Here is a 17,660-nt window from a genome sequence, read left to right on the forward strand (position 1 = left end):
GTTATCGAGCAATTAACTGCAAAAAAAATGTTTTATTCTAAATAAAAGAAAAAATTGTTTACATGCCAAAAGAATTACAAATTGTTTATGAACGAATTCACTTTATTTATTTATTTTTTTTTATCGTCAAACATTTGTCTTCTCTTCTTTTGAAGTATCTATAACATTTGTTTTATATTTGTCTTCCCTATTTTTTAAGTATCTATGTCGGTGACTTTCTGAATTGAAACGTTTTATAGAGAAACCAAAACATGATTATTTTTTCATGTCATGAAAACCAACAAAATTAATTTTAAATCATTTGAAAAGGTAAAAAAAAAAAACAATAATCTAATGCAATAAATGAATAATTCAATTTCCTTTGTTGGAATACGCAGACATTAAATGGTAATGATTTGAATTAAAAACAGCCATTTATTAATTTTTGTACACATTATTACTGCACTTATAAAACAGTAGTTTTCCTTAATTCAAGTGTAAATTCATATTGTTAACGTTGAAGTTCTTTCTCCCATTTTCGTCTGTCTCTCTTTATTCTCTGTAATCAAATTATTGAATGTTTAAAACAAAACACATGAATCTCATATTTTTGGTTTGTGCCTTCCTTTTCACAGGTTTGTGTTTTTTCTAACGTATTTACCCTTTCTGTCATGGACATTGATGTTACAAACACTAATCTCATATTTTTATTTTTAAAAATCTCATTCATGTTAATGTTAATGAAAATCTGATAATATATGAACTAAAATATCTCGTTTGCTGCTACTACAGGCTTTGAAGTCGATGCATTATCCTATGATTATTCTGCAAGTATTGAAGTAAGTATTTATGTTTTGGAAGCTGTTTGTCATTACAAAAATTAAAGTTCTTTTCTTTTCTTACTTCTAAACTTGTGTTAAATTTTTACATCGACCAAAAATAAATCGAATTTATAATATATGAATAGATTGAAATTTTATTTTACAAGACGATCGATCTTTTAAAGTTAAATTAGACTTAAAATTTATTTTTTAACGAGTTACACATAATTTTAATTTCAGTGTCTTAGGCATCCATTGAAACCTCAATACAACGGAGGAATAATCCAAAATCCAGAACTAAATCATGGACTTAGAGGATGGAATTCATTTAGGAATGCAAAAATAGAACACAGAGAATCATCAGGCAACAAATATGTGGTAGCACGTAGCAGAAAACATGCACATGACAGTGTCTCCCAAAAGATTTCTATTGAAAAGGACAAACATTATACATTGTCTGGTAAAATTTGTTCCAAACTTTATAACCTATGCATTGTTTTCCCCGTTTACAAGTTCATTGGTATATATTCCTACCATGTACCATAATTTCATGTCGCTTTTTTGAGATGTTTCAAAACAGACAATACTTCTATGATAATTAATTCGATGCGAGATTATTAGGTGCGGTAGGAATAATACACATGAAAGATTGATAACCCTAGTGCATTATTCTTTACTCATGGTTATGGGGTTAAATTATGCAGCTTGGATACAAGTAAGTGAAGGCAATGTCCCTGTAATTGCAATGGTGAAGACAAGCACAAAAGACAACTTTGCTGGTGCCATTTTTGCTGAGAGTAATTGTTGGTCTATGCTTAAAGGTGGTTTCACAGCTCAAGAATCAGGACCAGCAGAGCTCTATTTTGAGGTACTAGTTCCCATGGCTTTTTATGAATGTGTTTATGTAAAATTTTCACAAAACCTTCCCATAAAATGAAAAGTAAGAGATTTCTTTTGTTTTATTTTATGGAAGTAACTTAGTTTGTAATTTCTACAATTGTTGAACTCATGAAAGTCATGAACTATGTAGGGCAATAATACCTCTGTCGAAATATGGATAGACAACGTTTCCTTGCAACCATTCACCGAGAAAGAATGGAGTTCTCATCAAGATCAGAGCATTGAGAAGGTAAATATTAATAAAAGATGTATATTTTGACATTCTCTTTCTTATTAGATGGTTTAACCATTTTCAAAATTTAGAAACTGGTGAATTTTAATCGAAAAGGAAAATTTTTATTAATGTTTTTTTATCATAAAAAAAAACTAAAAGACTTAAAACAAACTTAAAATTAAGATATTTTATCATAATTTTATTTAAAAATTATTTTCTGAATTTTTCCAAAACCCAAAATAATTAATACTGAAAAAGATAAATTTCAAGATTTCTTTTAGATGTCTAGAACAATTAATGTTAACAAAATCGTAAAAGTTCCGTATATAATTCTAATCTCAAAGTAAAATGATTTTTTTATTACTAAATTTTAAGTAATTTTTTATTTTTTTATTTTACCATTTTTAATATTCTAAAATCACTTATAACGACTTATGAAAAAGTAGATTTAATAGTTAAAATACAATTATCTTAAAAACAAATTATTAACTTTGATTTGGATTTGGCAGAATCGCAAGAGTAAGGTATTGATCCTCGCACACGATGAAGAAGGAAAGGCATTACGAAATGCAGAGATATCTTTTGAAATGAAGAAGCCAAGTTTTCCGTTTGGGAGTTCCATGAACAAATTCATCCTAGACAATGCATTATACCAAAACTGGTTCACCTCCAGATTCACAGTGACAACGTTTGAAAACGAAATGAAATGGTACAGCACCGAGAGCGTGCAAGGTAAGGAAGACTACACGGTTGCTGATGCTATGTTGCAGTTTGCCAAGAACCACAACATAGATGTTCGAGGCCACAACATATTTTGGGATGATCCTAGGTACCAACCTGGTTGGGTTCCCTCACTGTCGCCGAACCAACTCTCTTCTGCCACAGAAAACAGGGTCAAATCTGTCGTGTCAAGATACAAGGACAAGGTTATTGCATGGGACGTTGTTAATGAAAATCTACACTTTTCGTTCTTCGAGAGTAAACTCGGACAAGACTTTTCAGGCAAAATCTTCGAAGAGGTTCATAATGTTGATGAACGAACCACTTTGTTTCTGAATGATTATAACACCATTGAGAACAACAGAGATGGTGTCTCAAACCCAGCAAGGTACGTGCAGAAGATTAAAGAAATTCAGAGTTTTCAGAGGAATAGTGGAATCGGTTTGGGAATTGGGTTGGAGTCCCACTTCACCGATGTGGGGATTAATTTTCCATACGTGAGATCATCTTTAGATTATCTTGGTGCCACTCGTTTGCCGATTTGGATCACAGAATTTGACGTTGAAAGTCAACCTAAACAGGTAAAACTCAACTTATCTTCGTGCAATCTTATTAGTTCATTTCACGGTTGAAACGCGTTTCATGATAATATTTAAATTGTTCAAGAAAGTTTATTAAGAAAGATTCTAACTTAGCTCTGATACCATGTTAAAAGTGAATTTTTAAGTCTAACTCAACCTCATTATATAAAACCGACTTATAAGCTGAGGATTGCATCCACTTAGTGAATTGACCTTATCTCTTATCGGTTCATTTCACGATTCAAATGCGTTTTATAATAATATTTTAATTGTCCAAAAAAATTTGTTAGGATAGACTCTAATTTGGATTTTTAAGCCTAACTCAATCCCCACAAAACCGACATGTAAAGTGAGGATTGTATCCACTTATATATTATGAATTGACTTTATCTTGGAGACGTCCAACATAATATACTTTATTTTTATGTTAGTTGAGAAATGCGTGTGATTCATTAAACCATTGAGTTCCATAATGAATATTTATTAGTTTTTCACCCATTATTTGTGCAGGTACAATACTTTGAGCTTGCTCTTAAAGAGCTACATAGCCACCCTATGGTTAAAGGTATTGTGATGTGGACAGCATGGTCACCACAAGGTTGCTACAGAATTTGTTTAGTGGACAACAATTTCAAGAATTTAGCAGCAGGGAACGTTGTGGACAAGTTTCTTTCTCAGTGGAAATCAAAGAAATTTTCTGGAGTAACAGATAAAAATGGATACCTTGAGCTTTCTCTTTTTCATGGTGATTATGAAATGAAGACAAGTCACCCTGTCAAAAACAATTTCACTTTCACACAGCTCCTAAAAGTATCTCCCCAAAATGAATCAAACAAAATGAAACAAGTTGTAAAGCTTTATATGAAGTAAGTAATTACTTTTTGCATATTAGATTTTTAGGTTATAATGTAAGTTAATAAAACATATAATGAAAAAGAGAAAAGTTCTCGTATCACTTTTTTTATGTTGTGTGTTTAGAATTTATGATTTAGGGTTTATGGTTTGTATTAACAAATTGTCAATTGTAATAACATAGCATTGTCATCGAGAGTACGTATCATATAGTTGTTATAATAAAGTAAAAATAACAAGAAATTTAATTTTTTTTATCAATTTTCATGTGTAAATCAACTAAAGCTTAGTTGAATTCAGATAGATTTTTATATAGGTTGAATGATTTCGAACATGAAAAAATCTTAAATAATAGATATCAAACTTAATTTAATCTTATAAAGTTGATCTGTAAAAAATTTTACAAGAAAATATTTAAATAATAAAAAATAATTAATTATTATATTAATTAATTTAGATATCGATTTATTATTAGTGTTATAAATTGACATCCCTTAGCACTTATTTCGGAATACAAGTTATACTTTATAAAATATGGTATAATAATTTTTCAATTAAAATTAAAATTATATATATATATATATATATATATATATTATTTTTAATCGGTCCAGGCCCACTTCAAGATTCAGCAATCCGAAGTGAACAAAACAAATGGCCCAAGGCCAGCTTGTAGATTCAGCAATCCGAAATGGCCCACTACTTAAAACCTTGACAACCTGGCACGCTAAGGATCACACACAACATGAGAACAAAATCACGAATATACTTTTTAAAACCAATTTCATAAAGTCGTTAGTTAATACTTTAATAATTAATATTATAATTAAATATAAATTAATATAATAAATTAAATGACTATTTAAATCCTTTTTACTAATTACAATTTTTATTTCATTCTTTAAATAAATCCATGGTTTGTTATTTATTAAAATATACTTCTTAATTTCTATAGTAGATATTTAATGTAATCACGACTCCCTTGCTACTTCTTGTTTTGCTGTGTGACAAGGGTGACAATAGTTAGAGCCGTGGTAGAAAAAAAATTTATATTTTTTTATTATAATACGTGTGGCTTAGATGGTATACTATTCATGGAAGTAATATTGGTCTCTCCTATAATATTGTAAGAACATATCTTAATAAGATATTTTTCTAATATATAAATCCCAAAATAGAATCAGTATACAACATTATGTGTAAATTATATTTTTACTAAGGTTTTCATTAAAATGTTTTAGACAATTAAGTAATCAATTTTTTTTCTATATTTTGACAACTTTGTCCTATAATATGAGATGATATCTTTCAAGTAGTTTTTCAATTTTTTATTTTTTTATATTTAAAAATTATTTAAAATATGTCATTTTAAATTATAAAAAGAAATTATCACAATTTAGTTGTTAAAATATCATTGTTATATTATAAAACATGCATAGTTTTTCTTTGAATATTATTTATCATGTTTTAAAATGAAAAAAATGGATAGCCTACAACCATTATTCTTCATTTGTGACTGTAGCTTGAAATTATGCGGCTTTGGTACAAGTGATCAAGGAAAACCTATGGAGTATTACAATATTATTCACTTTGAATTTTGAAGTTTAGAGTTTTATTACATTTTTTTAAATTGCTCTAAAAATTAAAAGAAAATATTTAAATTATATTTTATTAAAGAAATTTATTAGAATAAATTAAGAAAATTGACCGAAGTATAAATTATTTATATAAGAAATGTAATATACTTTTAACATTAAATCTCAAATTTTGAAATGTAACTCAAAAGACCTATATCTATTAATTTTGAAATTTGAAAACTATAAAAATAACAAATTTTAATTCTAATTTTAAGTAAAAATATTAAAAAAATATATATATTTTTTATATGATGATCAATTGAGTAAATGGGAAGTGAAGGATAATTTTATTTTATAGAAGTTATAAATTTGTAGTTTCTAGTTTTTCTTTTCTTTTCCAATTCATGAACGTTATATAGGACAATAATTCTTTCGTATGTCCAATTTAGGATAGACAGTGTTTCTTTGCAACCATTCACAAATAAGGAATCGAAGTCACATCAAGATCAAACCATTCAAAAGGTATATTACTTGAATAAATGTAAGAAAAATATTTATCAAAACATGTTTTTTTTTTTTTTTTCTATATACTTTATCTTATTAGGTGGAATCCATGTGAATCTTATAAGTGAATTTTCTAGTAAGTCACATGAATTTTAGTTAACAAGAAAAAAGATATCTTCTGTACAATTTTATGCTGCATTTAATTACCATTGGAGAATTAATTATTCAATAATGACACAAGTTAGATATTTCTTACAAAATAAATCTTCAGTAACTCAAAATCAATATTGATTATTATAATTACTCTAATATTCAGCATGTCTTGCACTAGCTTTTAGTTTTAAGTTTTTAATTGGATTCATCGTTCCAAATTCAAAGAGAATCAATTATATTGCGTATTGTTCTTCCTCTTGTTCCTTGTTTATTGTCTTACTCTTACGTTTTAACTTCACGTGCCACATTCTTATTAGTCAAAACAAAGTTGTTATTTGAGAATGCCGTGTTTTCGTAGCAATTAAAAAATTTTCACCGATAACAGAATTTAATAATTTAGATTGAAGTTTTTTCTAGTTTCAATAATATATATATAAATAAGAAAATTTTTTAGTGAACTCAAGCAGGTTTTGCCTCCAATCTCACATGTCAAATAATTAAAACTCAGAAAAGGTTGGTCCCACATCGGAATTGAAGTTTTTGCGTACTCTTATAACGTGCGTTTTGTTAAGGATAACCTTAGTTTTATCTTCATACTTTCAACTTCTTTTCTTATAAAAACATAAGAGAAAACAATAAATTGACATTCCTATATCAATATGCAGTTATTTGCAAATACAAGTTACATCTTTTCAAAAGACAGAATTTAATGCTAATTAAATTAATTGCGATGTAAATTATTATTTAAAAATTAAGACGAAATTAAGCTAAACAAGTTTTAAATTAAGTGGATGGCCTGACAAAGATTTGAAAATCAGTCCCATTTTGTTATTGTTAACTATGACCACACATTAATGGATTTTGTTACCATGATTTTCGATGACCACTCATAATCAAAGAACCACTATCTCTACCTACGCCTTTCGGCTTGGTCTCTGAGAAACTAAAAACAGCCACAACAATCATGGCCTAATATGTTGTTCATTCTAGTCTCCATCTCTTCATTTATTTTCTTCCGATTTCTTAATCTCACAACATAACTTTCTGAGGAAACATGTTAATATATAATGGATCAGAAGAAAGGATAAGAGATATAATATATAATATACAATGTGACAGCTGGCAAGAGTCAATGATCAGTAATACACGAGCTCAACTACGCACCAGTCCACTTTTTTGCTTTGACTCTTCCAGTGGCCATTTAATTGCAACACGTGGCAGGTGTTGGATTTTTTTAATAATTTTCTGATTTCTGCTTTTTGTGAAATTTCATTTATTGTTCTTCTCTTTAGCCTTCAATTCGTTCACCAATTTCCTGAGAGGAAAGAGGGGCCTTTGCCTTTGGGAGAGGAAGAAAGGGGGCATGTTCTTTTCTGTCATATCTCTCTCTCTCTCTGATCAGACAGACACAGTCAGAAACACGTATAATACACATAGATGAATGAAGTAGTAGAGAAATTCTCACTCTTTCTCTCTCTCTCGAATTATTGCTCCAAACCCATTCAGAGTACAGATGGATCTTCGATCATAGAGGTTTCAGCAGCTGGAATCTGCACTTGCACCATGTGTGTTTCCACTGCCACCACTGTAGTAGTTAATATATTATTATTTTCTACATAGACATTCAAGTCCTGTGAAGCAAGAAAAAAAATAAATTGGAGGAAGTGTTAAAACTTTCTCAGCCACCATCATTCCATTCAAATGGGTGTTGCAGTTGCAATGATTCTAAAGAGAAGAGTGCTGGATCCCACCTCGGCCAAGCTCTGAGAGTGCTAAATTCCACGAGTGTGAGCAACCCAAGAAACAAGAAAGTAAGTATAAAATTACATGCATGGTTGGTTTTTGTTTATGCCAGAATGGATCAAATACAAATATAAAATAGATTAGATTACAGAGATAAAAAAGAAAAGAAAAGAAAGAACAGTACTTGTTTTTGTTTGCTTGCAAAGTTGTTCACTTTTGTTTAATAATGTTGCAGCAGTGTGGGAATATATAAATCATAGAGAGAAGAAAAGAATGGTTATTTGTGGTGTGCGGGTACTGGGATGATTTCACGTGAGAGTTCTGGCAGTGTGTCCGTGAGTGTTGCGAGTGTGGAGGAGTTTCGAGAAAGCAAGGGCAACCCCAGCAAAGGCAAGGACTTTAACAACGGTAGGTGTGTTCAATTTGATGGATCCCTTGAGTTTCCAAACAGAGCTCTCTCTTCCATTATTGTTTCCACTGCTATGGTTATTGCTTCATAGTTCAAACTTCAATCTCATTTCAAGTTTTTGGGTTAGATGAGTAGTTGAGGACTCTACTCTACTCTTCTACTCTACTCAGGTCTACCACAAGAATGTCATGACACACGAGTGGATCATAGAAAGAGAGGGTTTTGTCAATGTCAATGGTAGATCTGAAGACTTAAAAGTGAGTGAGTGAAACAGCTAAGAAAACCAAAGATCTGTCTCAACTTCAACCGTTTTTCAGCTGTAATTTATGTACGTCAGTTAACTGTTAAACCTCAAATGCATTAAAGTCTTCAATGGCTCTCGTAATGGGAAACCAAAACAGTTGAAATTGGAAGTCCTCGCTTGCAACTTCAACTGTGGTTGGTCGGTCCCTAACATGGAGAGATCCTATGTTTTTGTTTTTCTCTGTGTCTCCGTGCTTTGTCTCTTCCTGTCCGAACCCACCAGAGCAGAAGACGATTCCCGACCACTACTCGCTCTCAAATCCTCCATTGACGTTCTCCACAAGCTCCCATGGCGGCAAGGAGCCGACGTGTGCACCTGGGAAGGGGTAAAAGACTGCTTCAACGGAAGAGTCAGAAAGCTCGTTCTGGAACACTCCAACCTAACGGGTTCTCTGGATGCCAAGATCTTGAACCGTTTGGACCAGCTCCGAGTCCTCAGCTTCAAAGGAAACTCACTCTCCGGCCAAGTCCCTGACCTCTCCGCCTTGATCAACCTCAAATCGATTTTCCTCAACGACAACAACTTCTCCGGCGAGTTCCCCTCCTCGGTCGCGCTGCTCCACCGCGTCAAGGTCATTGTCCTATCGCAGAACCACATCACCGGCGACATTCCACCGTCGCTACTCAATCTCCGGCGACTCTACATCCTCTACCTCGAAGACAACGCTTTCACGGGAAGCATCCCGGCTTTCAACCAAACCAGCCTCAGGTATTTCAACGTCTCCAACAACCGACTCTCCGGCGAGATTCCGGTGACCGCCGCACTGATCCGGTTCAATGCGTCGTCGTTTTCAGGCAACCCGGGGCTCTGCGGGGAGAACATCCTCCAACCGTGCAAAAACGGCACCGCTCCGTCGGCGCCGCCGATAAGCCCCAGCTATCCGCTGATCCCGGGAGGCGCCGCGACGGCGCCGACATCATCGAACCGCACCAAACTGATAAAGATAATCGGAGGGTGCGTTGGTGGCGTTGTTTTCATACTGCTGTGCATGGCTGTGGTGTGGGCGATTTGCAGGAAGCGGAAGACGAGGGTTGGTTCCGGAACGAGGAGCAAGGGCGGTGCTGACGTGGCAGAGGGGGAGGCTGGTGCGGCGGGCAGTACCGGCGGTGGCGGCGGCGGCGAGGGTGGGGACAGTAACAAACAAGGTGGTTTTGCGTGGGAAGGTGAGGGTCTAGGGAAGCTGGTGTTCTGCGGAGGAGGTGATCGCGAGATGAGTTATAGTTTAGAAGATTTGCTGAAGGCTTCGGCGGAGACTTTGGGGAGGGGTATTATCGGAAGTACATATAAAGCAGTTATGGAATCAGGGTTCATTGTTACTGTTAAGAGGTTGAAGGATGCAAGATACCCTGGTTTGGAAGAATTCAGAGCTCACATTCATGTTCTTGGGAGGCTCACTCACCCTAACCTGGTCCCACTCAGGGCCTATTTTCAGGCTAAGGAAGAACGTCTTCTCGTTTATGATTACTTCCCCAATGGAAGCCTCTTCTCCCTTATTCACGGTATCTATCTCCCACTTAACTTCCATTACACTCATTCCTCCATAACCAATACCACTCTCAACTTAACTTCATTATTATCATTCTAAAAATAACCCATTTGTCTCACAGGTGTTTGTATAATTGCTCGATTGAAAATTGTGACATGTCTCTATGATTGGTTTAGTGTGAATTTGAATGATAAAACTATTATTATAAGAATGCAGTTTTGTGCTGAAAAGGGGGGCTGAGAGGGACCTAAAAGATGATTATCTTTTAATAATGGGGCCTCCAATTATGCCTCTGCACTAAACTAAATCTTTCCCTCTCCCTCAGATTTAGTTAAATAAAGACAAAGGTTGCTGCTTTCCCTGTCAACTGTTTGATGTAATTTCAGACTTTATAAATACGTGTGTGCTCTTAAATTGACAACTCATTTATAGCGTGACCCCCATGTTAGTGTTGTCGCACTCCACCATGGGAAAGATTACACAGAGTGGAATTCTTGTTTTACTGTGCTGCCATGTACTTCTACAGTGATCTCATATCCACTTTAATCGGTGTCAATTATTTTTTTTTCTATAGGAATTAGTCGGTGTTAAATTAGGTCATACAGATGTTTTAAATCTCATAATTCATTTATAAATTCTCCCCCCTCTCTTCCAGAGTCTATCTATCTAGCTATCAGGTCAACACTTTCTGCTCCCACCTACCAATGGGATTCATAGATGGTAGAAAGAAAGTGGTTAGAACTCAGAACGTTAGAACGTTCCCGTGTTTTATTCTTTTCAAGATTGTTCTGTATTTAAAATGAAATAACAGTTGAATTCCCTTCATTATGGATTTCAACATTAAGGATTTAGGTTACACGTCGATCTTGAGCATCGCAAATTAGATCTTTTTGTTTTGGAATTGCCCCTTCAAAAACTTAGGAGCCAGCACCAATCCCCTTTCTAGAATCCCTAATCCTTTTGTGGGAATTCTTTTCAAATACGAAGGAAGATGCTGGATGAACAACAGTGTTCGCAACTGTCTAAACTATAAAAGCGGTTACATTATTCTGTGGATATATGAAGATAAGTGTTATCTTCACTGGACGATGTAAAAAGTTGAGCATCTGAGAGAAAAAGTTTAAGCTTTATTATTTCTAGGGAACAGCCCCAATTTCAATTCTATAAGAACAAGATAATATGCTTTCTTGAAGAGCATTTAACAAATCAAGAAGTCAGCTTTTCTTTATTGTGGAACCATAGTATCCAAGGATAAAAAGTAGTCCATCATTTCAATTGTCATTTTTCCTGGATCTTCACGTGTATGTCTGCAGGCTTGAAACTATTGTTTTTCTCCTCACATGCACTGTGCTGCTTTATTTTCTAAGCAAATCGTTGTGAACCTCACTCAGTCTTCATGCAATTACAGTGTTCCATCACTTATATAATTTCCAAATGCTAAGAACTAAACTGAAAATTTATGCATCTTAACATCACTATCAAACCAATGATTGACAGAAGAGTTGTTGCTATAATGCAGGATCAAAAACATCTGGCGGAGGAAAACCTCTTCACTGGACATCCTGCCTTAAGATTGCCGAAGATCTAGCAACAGGTCTGCTCTATATCCACCAGAACCCCGGCATGACACATGGAAACCTTAAATCTTCTAATGTGTTGCTTGGCTCTGATTTTGAGTCATGTCTTACTGATTACGGTCTCACTGTTTTCCTAAACCCTGACTCAATGGACGAGCCAAGTGCCACATCTTTATTCTACAGAGCACCCGAATGCCGCAACTTTCAAAGGTCACAAACTCAACCAGCTGATGTATACAGCTTTGGGGTCCTTGTTCTAGAGCTTTTAACAGGGAAAACACCCTTCCAAGACCTTGTTCAGACGTATGGTTCAGACATACCTAAGTGGGTCCGGTCGGTGCGCGAAGAAGAGACTGAGTCCGGTGATGATCCTGCCTCAGGCAATGAAGCATCAGAAGAGAAGCTTCAGGCTCTTCTGAACATTGCCATGGCATGTGTTTCACTGGTGCCGGAGAACAGACCTACAATGAGAGAGGTTTTAAAGATGATAAGAGATGCAAGAGGAGAGGCGCATGTTTCATCTAACAGTAGTGATCACTCTCCTGGTAGATGGTCAGATACTGTTCAAAGCTTTCCCAGGGAAGAACACCAGAGCATATGATTGGTAACTTTTTTGATAGCTTCATAGTTTGAAACTATGCATTCTGATTTTTCCTGAATTGGTCATTGATTCCATGCATAAACTAGGTGATACGAAAATCATGCGGTAAAGACCTACGTTTTAATCTCTTGCTTTGTGAGTAAATGCATTTTAAAAGGTAATCAATGGATTCATTTGTAGAGTCAGCAGAGATTCACCTTGTCTAAGATTTGCAGGACAGTTATTTTAGTTTAGATAAGTTCTTTTTCAAAAGTTAGTCTTGTAAAACAAACTTTCCCATAAAAACATGGGGTTCAGATTAGTTTAGACCCGTAACTAAGTTAATTATTTCAAATTGAACTCTACTAACTTTTTATCTCATGGAACATTGATGCTAAAATGTAACTTTGCCTTTTTGGTGCAAGCATAAATATGTCAGTCCCGAATTGATGGTTGTGACTTGTGAGGTTGTCGATAAACGGGTTTGGAATTTTTAGAAAACTAGCAACCATGGGAGTGTTGCATTGCACCAATATTTTCAAATTTGGATAAAGTAAAAAATTCATATATTAGAAAAAAATACCCAATATTACAAGGTATGTATTTTCATTAATTAATAGTTTTAAGTTGAAGTTAAAATTCTTGTACACAAAATTGTATAATTAGTTCTTTTTAAGTAAAGTATAAAACATGTGTTCCTGCAAAGAACAAATAAGAGATGTCAGATACGAATATCACTTTACCTCAATCTGCAATCTCTCTAGTAAGCTTTCTTCTGGCTTGCATATGCTATCTGCTGGTGTCCCGGCTTGGATCGACTTGGACCCGGAAGGGGTTACCTGCGGAGGAGACTCCAAGTCAACTAAGAATGATCAGAAAGTCAAATCTTCGTGATTAAGGGATTAATGAATGCGTACTTTTAATTCGTGGGATCCAAGCATATTTATAGATTATTAATTATGTCTGGCCACGTCATGGACTAAGCTTTTGACTGGACTGCATATGGGCTTGGGCCAAGCCCAGGCCCCACAGTTTGGTTATTGTGGGTCCCAGGGTCTTGGTTGGTAGTGTTTTAGGTTTATCAAGTTCTCGTTCGATTTTCTTAAGTTAGCGGCTTATACCACTTACTATTGATTGTTTGATATATATGATTATCGTTTGCGTCCTTAAGGGGCTATGTAGGCGAATCTCATGGTTGTAGTCAGATTAGGCCTCCTAGGTGTAGTACACTAATTCTCCAGTATGTGCTGGTGTATCTATAGCACCAAAGGATGATAAATGTTAGTGTGTTTTGTTAGGCCGTCTAGGTGTAATATAATATGAAAGCACATGTTTTATTTCTCAAGCACAGTTTAATTATTGTAAAAGAAAATAAATTTAACAACACTCAAGACATTACTACCCGTTGATGCAATTTAACTAATTGGTTAACCTTTCAATTTATTACAATATGTGATTAGAAATTGGTCCACTTTAAATAAGAACGAACGGTAGAATTTGAAGCTTCAGAAAGAAGGGTGAAGTACGTGGTGCTCTGGAGGTAGCTAAACTAATTAAATTGCAAAATATAAATTATAAACGTGAAAATGTAGGGTATGTTTGATTCTTTTCTCATCTTTAAAGATGTGTTTTTTTATTATACATTCCATTAAACTGTGTTTTAAAAAATTGAAGTTTGAAAACTTTGCAATTGAAAGTAGTTTTTATTTAACTGCGTGTGATGATTTTTTATAGATGGGAGAAGAAAAGTGAGAAAAAAGCAGTGATGAGTTTGATGTGACCAGAAAAAAGAAAGAATGGAGGACATGTCTTTGAAGTGGGTCACCAATCACTAACCTGGAGAATTAATTAAGTCACAACTAATCAAATCACAACTTCGTCATAATCCACTAATTGCAGTTTGGTGTAAAGCTCAATTGCCCTAAACAATGCCAATTACACTCTTTTTTACTTTCTTCATGCTTCATTAGTCTGAATCCAATAATAATAATAATAATATTATTATTATTATTATTTCCTCATTTTTATGGGATGCAATTAACAAGGATGAAGGGTAAATGAATAATTAACAATTTTTTTAAAAATAGGATTAGACTTTAATTGAAATAAATAAGTCATAGCCGTCAAATATTCCCAGAGACTTTAGCTTAATATGATGATACCAGGTCAAAGTTTTTGTTTAAGATTTAGTTAGATCTATTTTAAGATTTCAACTTAATTGATATGCACCACTCATATAATTACAAATTATCAGTTTTCAGCAATTAATAAATCATTATGTAATTGAAAATTATTTAAATCCTTTGTAATAACTTCTATAAGAGAATATTTGTAAATTTCCAATTTTTTACATTTTCTAACCACCACGGCTTACAATTATTTTTGTATATATTAGTTTTGATATTATAATATTGAATCATTATAAAAGGATTTTGTAATATATTATATACAGGATTTTGAATGTATTTTTCTGTTTTTTTTTAACTTTAAATAACATACTAAAAACGTGGATTAAATATAATTTAAGTCCAAACAAATATTTTTCTTTCTCATTTTTGTCTGTCTGTGTAACTTTTTAGTTATTTTTCAATCTTTGATAGTTGAGTTAGTATCGTTATAATCCTTGTAATTAATTTAGTATAAAAAATACAAAACAACTATATTATATTTAAGTTAATTATTCAGTTAAGTGATATACTTAATATTTTTGCGAAGAAGACAACCACTTATAATATTTTAATATACTACTGGATTAAATTAAGAAATAAAAAAATTAGTTATCTTAATTTGAAATATTTTTTGTTGTTTTAATTTCTATAATGAATAATTTTTTATTTATTTATGAAGATGACTAAAAATAAAGATAAAAAACGATAGGGATCTAAAACTAATAATAAATAACTTTTCATAGGACTAAGAAAAAGTTAGATTTATAGATACTAAAATTACATTTCAAAAATATTTTTATCTTATGTGGATTTAAATTTTTTTTACGATTGATGTTTTCTTTCCAAGCAAATTAATTGATAGAAATATATTTTAAAATTAACTAGTGATATATATATATATATATATATATATATATATATATATATATTATACTTAACTGTTCATATTAAATTTTAAAGGTATTTATAAAATAATGATTTTAAATAGTGTTAAATTTTATAGTAATTTGTATGAAATTAAAAGTACTAATTTTATTTATTTATGTTTCAAAATCATATATGTCAAATAAAATTAAACAAATACAACACTAGTCAAAATTGATGTGTTATTTATATAACAATTTTTTATACATCATTATTACGACTATCTATCTCCATCACGTGATGAATATTTCACGATCTTCTCTCTTTCTATTCTTATTATTAAAAATTTATGTATGAATACTATTTCAGAATTATTAAAAAATATAAAATCGTGAATACAAATTATTAAGTGAAAAAATCTAAAAAAACTGTATTTTTTAAATAATTTTATTCAATGATAGAATGACAATATTTAGGCATAATATGTCAAAGTTAACTTGTACTGTTTATCGATAATTGAAGTTTCACCTTAATAACTCGTAAAAAACTTAAATACAAAAAAAATCCATAAAGTAAATTTTTTTAATGAAAAATAGTATACAAACAATACTCATATCATATCTATCAAATTTAATATTCTTATTGTTTCTAACATCAATGTTAAATTCAACGTACTTACTTAAAGCATATGATTCATGTTCCCAAAACAAAGAATTTATCGGAGTAAGAATATTAAACTTTGAATAAAAATTATTTCATTTCTTATTATAATTTTATTTGTCATCCTAACAAAAAAAGAAAACAGCATACAATATCACCGTTGATTATATTTACTATGAAAATTTAAATTAATTTAATTTTAACAACAACTGAACCACCATAATGGTATCATTTATCTTAATTTCCATCTTAGGTTGCTTTGAATACAAATGAAGCAAAAGCAAAGCATTGCTCCAAAGTAGCCTTCTAGAATCATCTTCAGGCCATCAACTTTTGCTCTTGCTAAAACCAATTCTTTTGTGGAGCTTGCGTTTTGCATACGAAATTTATTTATTAATATATTTCTCCTATGGATTAGATTCACTCGCAGCAACTTTTATTTTTTTAAAATAGAACTTGTAATTTTCTTATAAAAATCACTAATACTACAATTACTTGCATGATAAAATAAAAGAGAACGATATTAAAATACATAAAAATACATTATTTTATATATTTTAAAAACATTTCCACCATTTTTTATATATATATTTTTTCATTTTTGGCTGGTGTTATTAAAATCCTTCTTTTTTCCTCATTGTTTTAAACTTTTTTTAATTAAAATTATGTTTAATAGAACTTGCTAAAAACTTAAAATTGAGTTGAAAATCAAAAGGTGGTAGGTAAAAGCTGTTTAGTTAGTTATTAAGTTATAAATATTTATTAAAATTATTAATTAATTAAAGTTATTTAGATCTATTTTTTTGAATTTAGATTTTCTTTTAAATTTTTTGTGTTAATTTTCAAAATATACTTATGAACAATAATTTGAATATTTTAAAATATATTAAAAACTTTTGTAATGCATTAATATCCATACATTTGAAGAGTTAATAAAGAAATAGTATAAAAACAACAATGATATTTTGATTATTAAATTTTGACAATTTTTTTTATAACATGAAATGACATTTTTTGAGTGATTTTAAAATATTAAGATTGAGAAGATACAAAGGTGAAAAACCACTTAAAGAATAACATTACAAATTATAAAAAAAAAAATCAAAATTTAGTAGTTAAAAAATCATTTTTCTATCAAAAGTTCACTAAAGAAGCATTTTTTTTACCAACTTTAGACACATAAAAACTCATTCAAATGACGAAAACGGGTCTAGTACATATATGATTCCTCCATAATTTCCTACAACAAACACAAAACCAATTTTGATGATGATGAGTTAAGCAAAATAGTTAAAAACAAAGTTGTATGAATGATGAATAAAAAACAGCGACAAGCAGAAGGGTCTCTCTTCCTCTTCGCAGCAACATGGTGCCAAAACGAAGGTTGTCGTGAGTGTGAAGTGTGAAGGAAGATGGTTTATTTAGGTTGGTGTGTGTGTGTGCACAGAACAGATGATGCTGTCACGTTGCAATAAAGAGGTTCCCAGAAGTTAGGGACCCAGTGCCTTTGGACCCAATCGATAAACATCTATGCCTTCTTCTATTTACAACTTCACACTCCAAAACAA

The 17,660-nt window shown here is 31.9% G+C and overlaps 2 protein-coding genes and 1 long non-coding RNA gene across 5 annotated transcripts; 2 read left to right on the top strand and 1 right to left on the bottom strand.

Moving 5' to 3' along the window:
* Positions 1–510: 510 nt before the first annotated feature.
* LOC114170740 (endo-1,4-beta-xylanase 5-like) lies at positions 511–4,103 on the top strand. The gene is made up of 7 exons (XM_028056291.1): positions 511–614; positions 772–818; positions 1,041–1,260; positions 1,505–1,668; positions 1,831–1,929; positions 2,424–3,215; positions 3,726–4,103. Exons 1-7 carry the CDS (start codon positions 557–559, stop codon positions 4,083–4,085), a joined length of 1,740 nt encoding a protein of 579 aa, XP_027912092.1. The 5' UTR covers positions 511–556; the 3' UTR covers positions 4,086–4,103.
* Positions 4,104–7,107: 3,004 nt separating this feature from the next.
* Positions 7,108–8,036, bottom strand: LOC114168403. The gene is made up of 2 exons (XR_003600670.1): positions 7,767–8,036; positions 7,108–7,695 (listed from the first exon to the last, which is right to left on the bottom strand). It is a non-coding gene; the product is annotated as an uncharacterized LOC114168403 (long non-coding RNA).
* Positions 7,627–14,465, top strand: LOC114168402 (inactive leucine-rich repeat receptor-like serine/threonine-protein kinase At1g60630). Of its 3 annotated transcripts, none has more exons than XM_028053197.1 (4): positions 7,627–8,112; positions 8,280–10,256; positions 11,763–12,424; positions 14,135–14,465. In XM_028053197.1, exons 2-3 carry the CDS (start codon positions 8,909–8,911, stop codon positions 12,419–12,421), a joined length of 2,007 nt encoding a protein of 668 aa, XP_027908998.1. In that variant the 5' UTR covers positions 7,627–8,112; positions 8,280–8,908; the 3' UTR covers positions 12,422–12,424; positions 14,135–14,465. The 3 variants fall into 3 exon arrangements, with proteins under 3 accessions (XP_027908998.1, XP_027908999.1, XP_027908997.1); XM_028053198.1 differs by lacking the exon at positions 14,135–14,465 and having other exon boundaries at positions 8,280–8,452; positions 8,581–10,256; positions 11,763–12,606; XM_028053196.1 differs by lacking the exon at positions 14,135–14,465 and having other exon boundaries at positions 8,283–10,256; positions 11,763–12,606.
* Positions 14,466–17,660: the final 3,195 nt, after the last annotated feature.

Source organism: Vigna unguiculata, chromosome 11 (genome assembly GCF_004118075.2).
Source record: "Vigna unguiculata cultivar IT97K-499-35 chromosome 11, ASM411807v1, whole genome shotgun sequence".
NCBI lineage: Eukaryota > Viridiplantae > Streptophyta > Magnoliopsida > Fabales > Fabaceae > Vigna > Vigna unguiculata.

What these genes read in the sequence shown, in the direction of transcription:
- LOC114170740 (XM_028056291.1), top strand. Translation starts at nt 557, where the DNA reads ATGTTTAAAACAAAACACATGAATCTCATATTTTTGGTTTGTGCCTTC. An exon ending in TTGTGCCTTCCTTTTCACAG is followed by an intron (nt 615 to 771) that starts GTTTGTGTTTTT and finishes CTGCTACTACAG; the next exon opens with GCTTTGAAGTCGATGCATTA. An exon ending in TTGAAAGTCAACCTAAACAG is followed by an intron (nt 3,216 to 3,725) that starts GTAAAACTCAAC and finishes TTATTTGTGCAG; the next exon opens with GTACAATACTTTGAGCTTGC.
- LOC114168402 (XM_028053197.1), top strand. Translation starts at nt 8,909, where the DNA reads ATGGAGAGATCCTATGTTTTTGTTTTTCTCTGTGTCTCCGTGCTTTGT. An exon ending in CCTCTTCTCCCTTATTCACG is followed by an intron (nt 10,257 to 11,762) that starts GTATCTATCTCC and finishes GCTATAATGCAG; the next exon opens with GATCAAAAACATCTGGCGGA.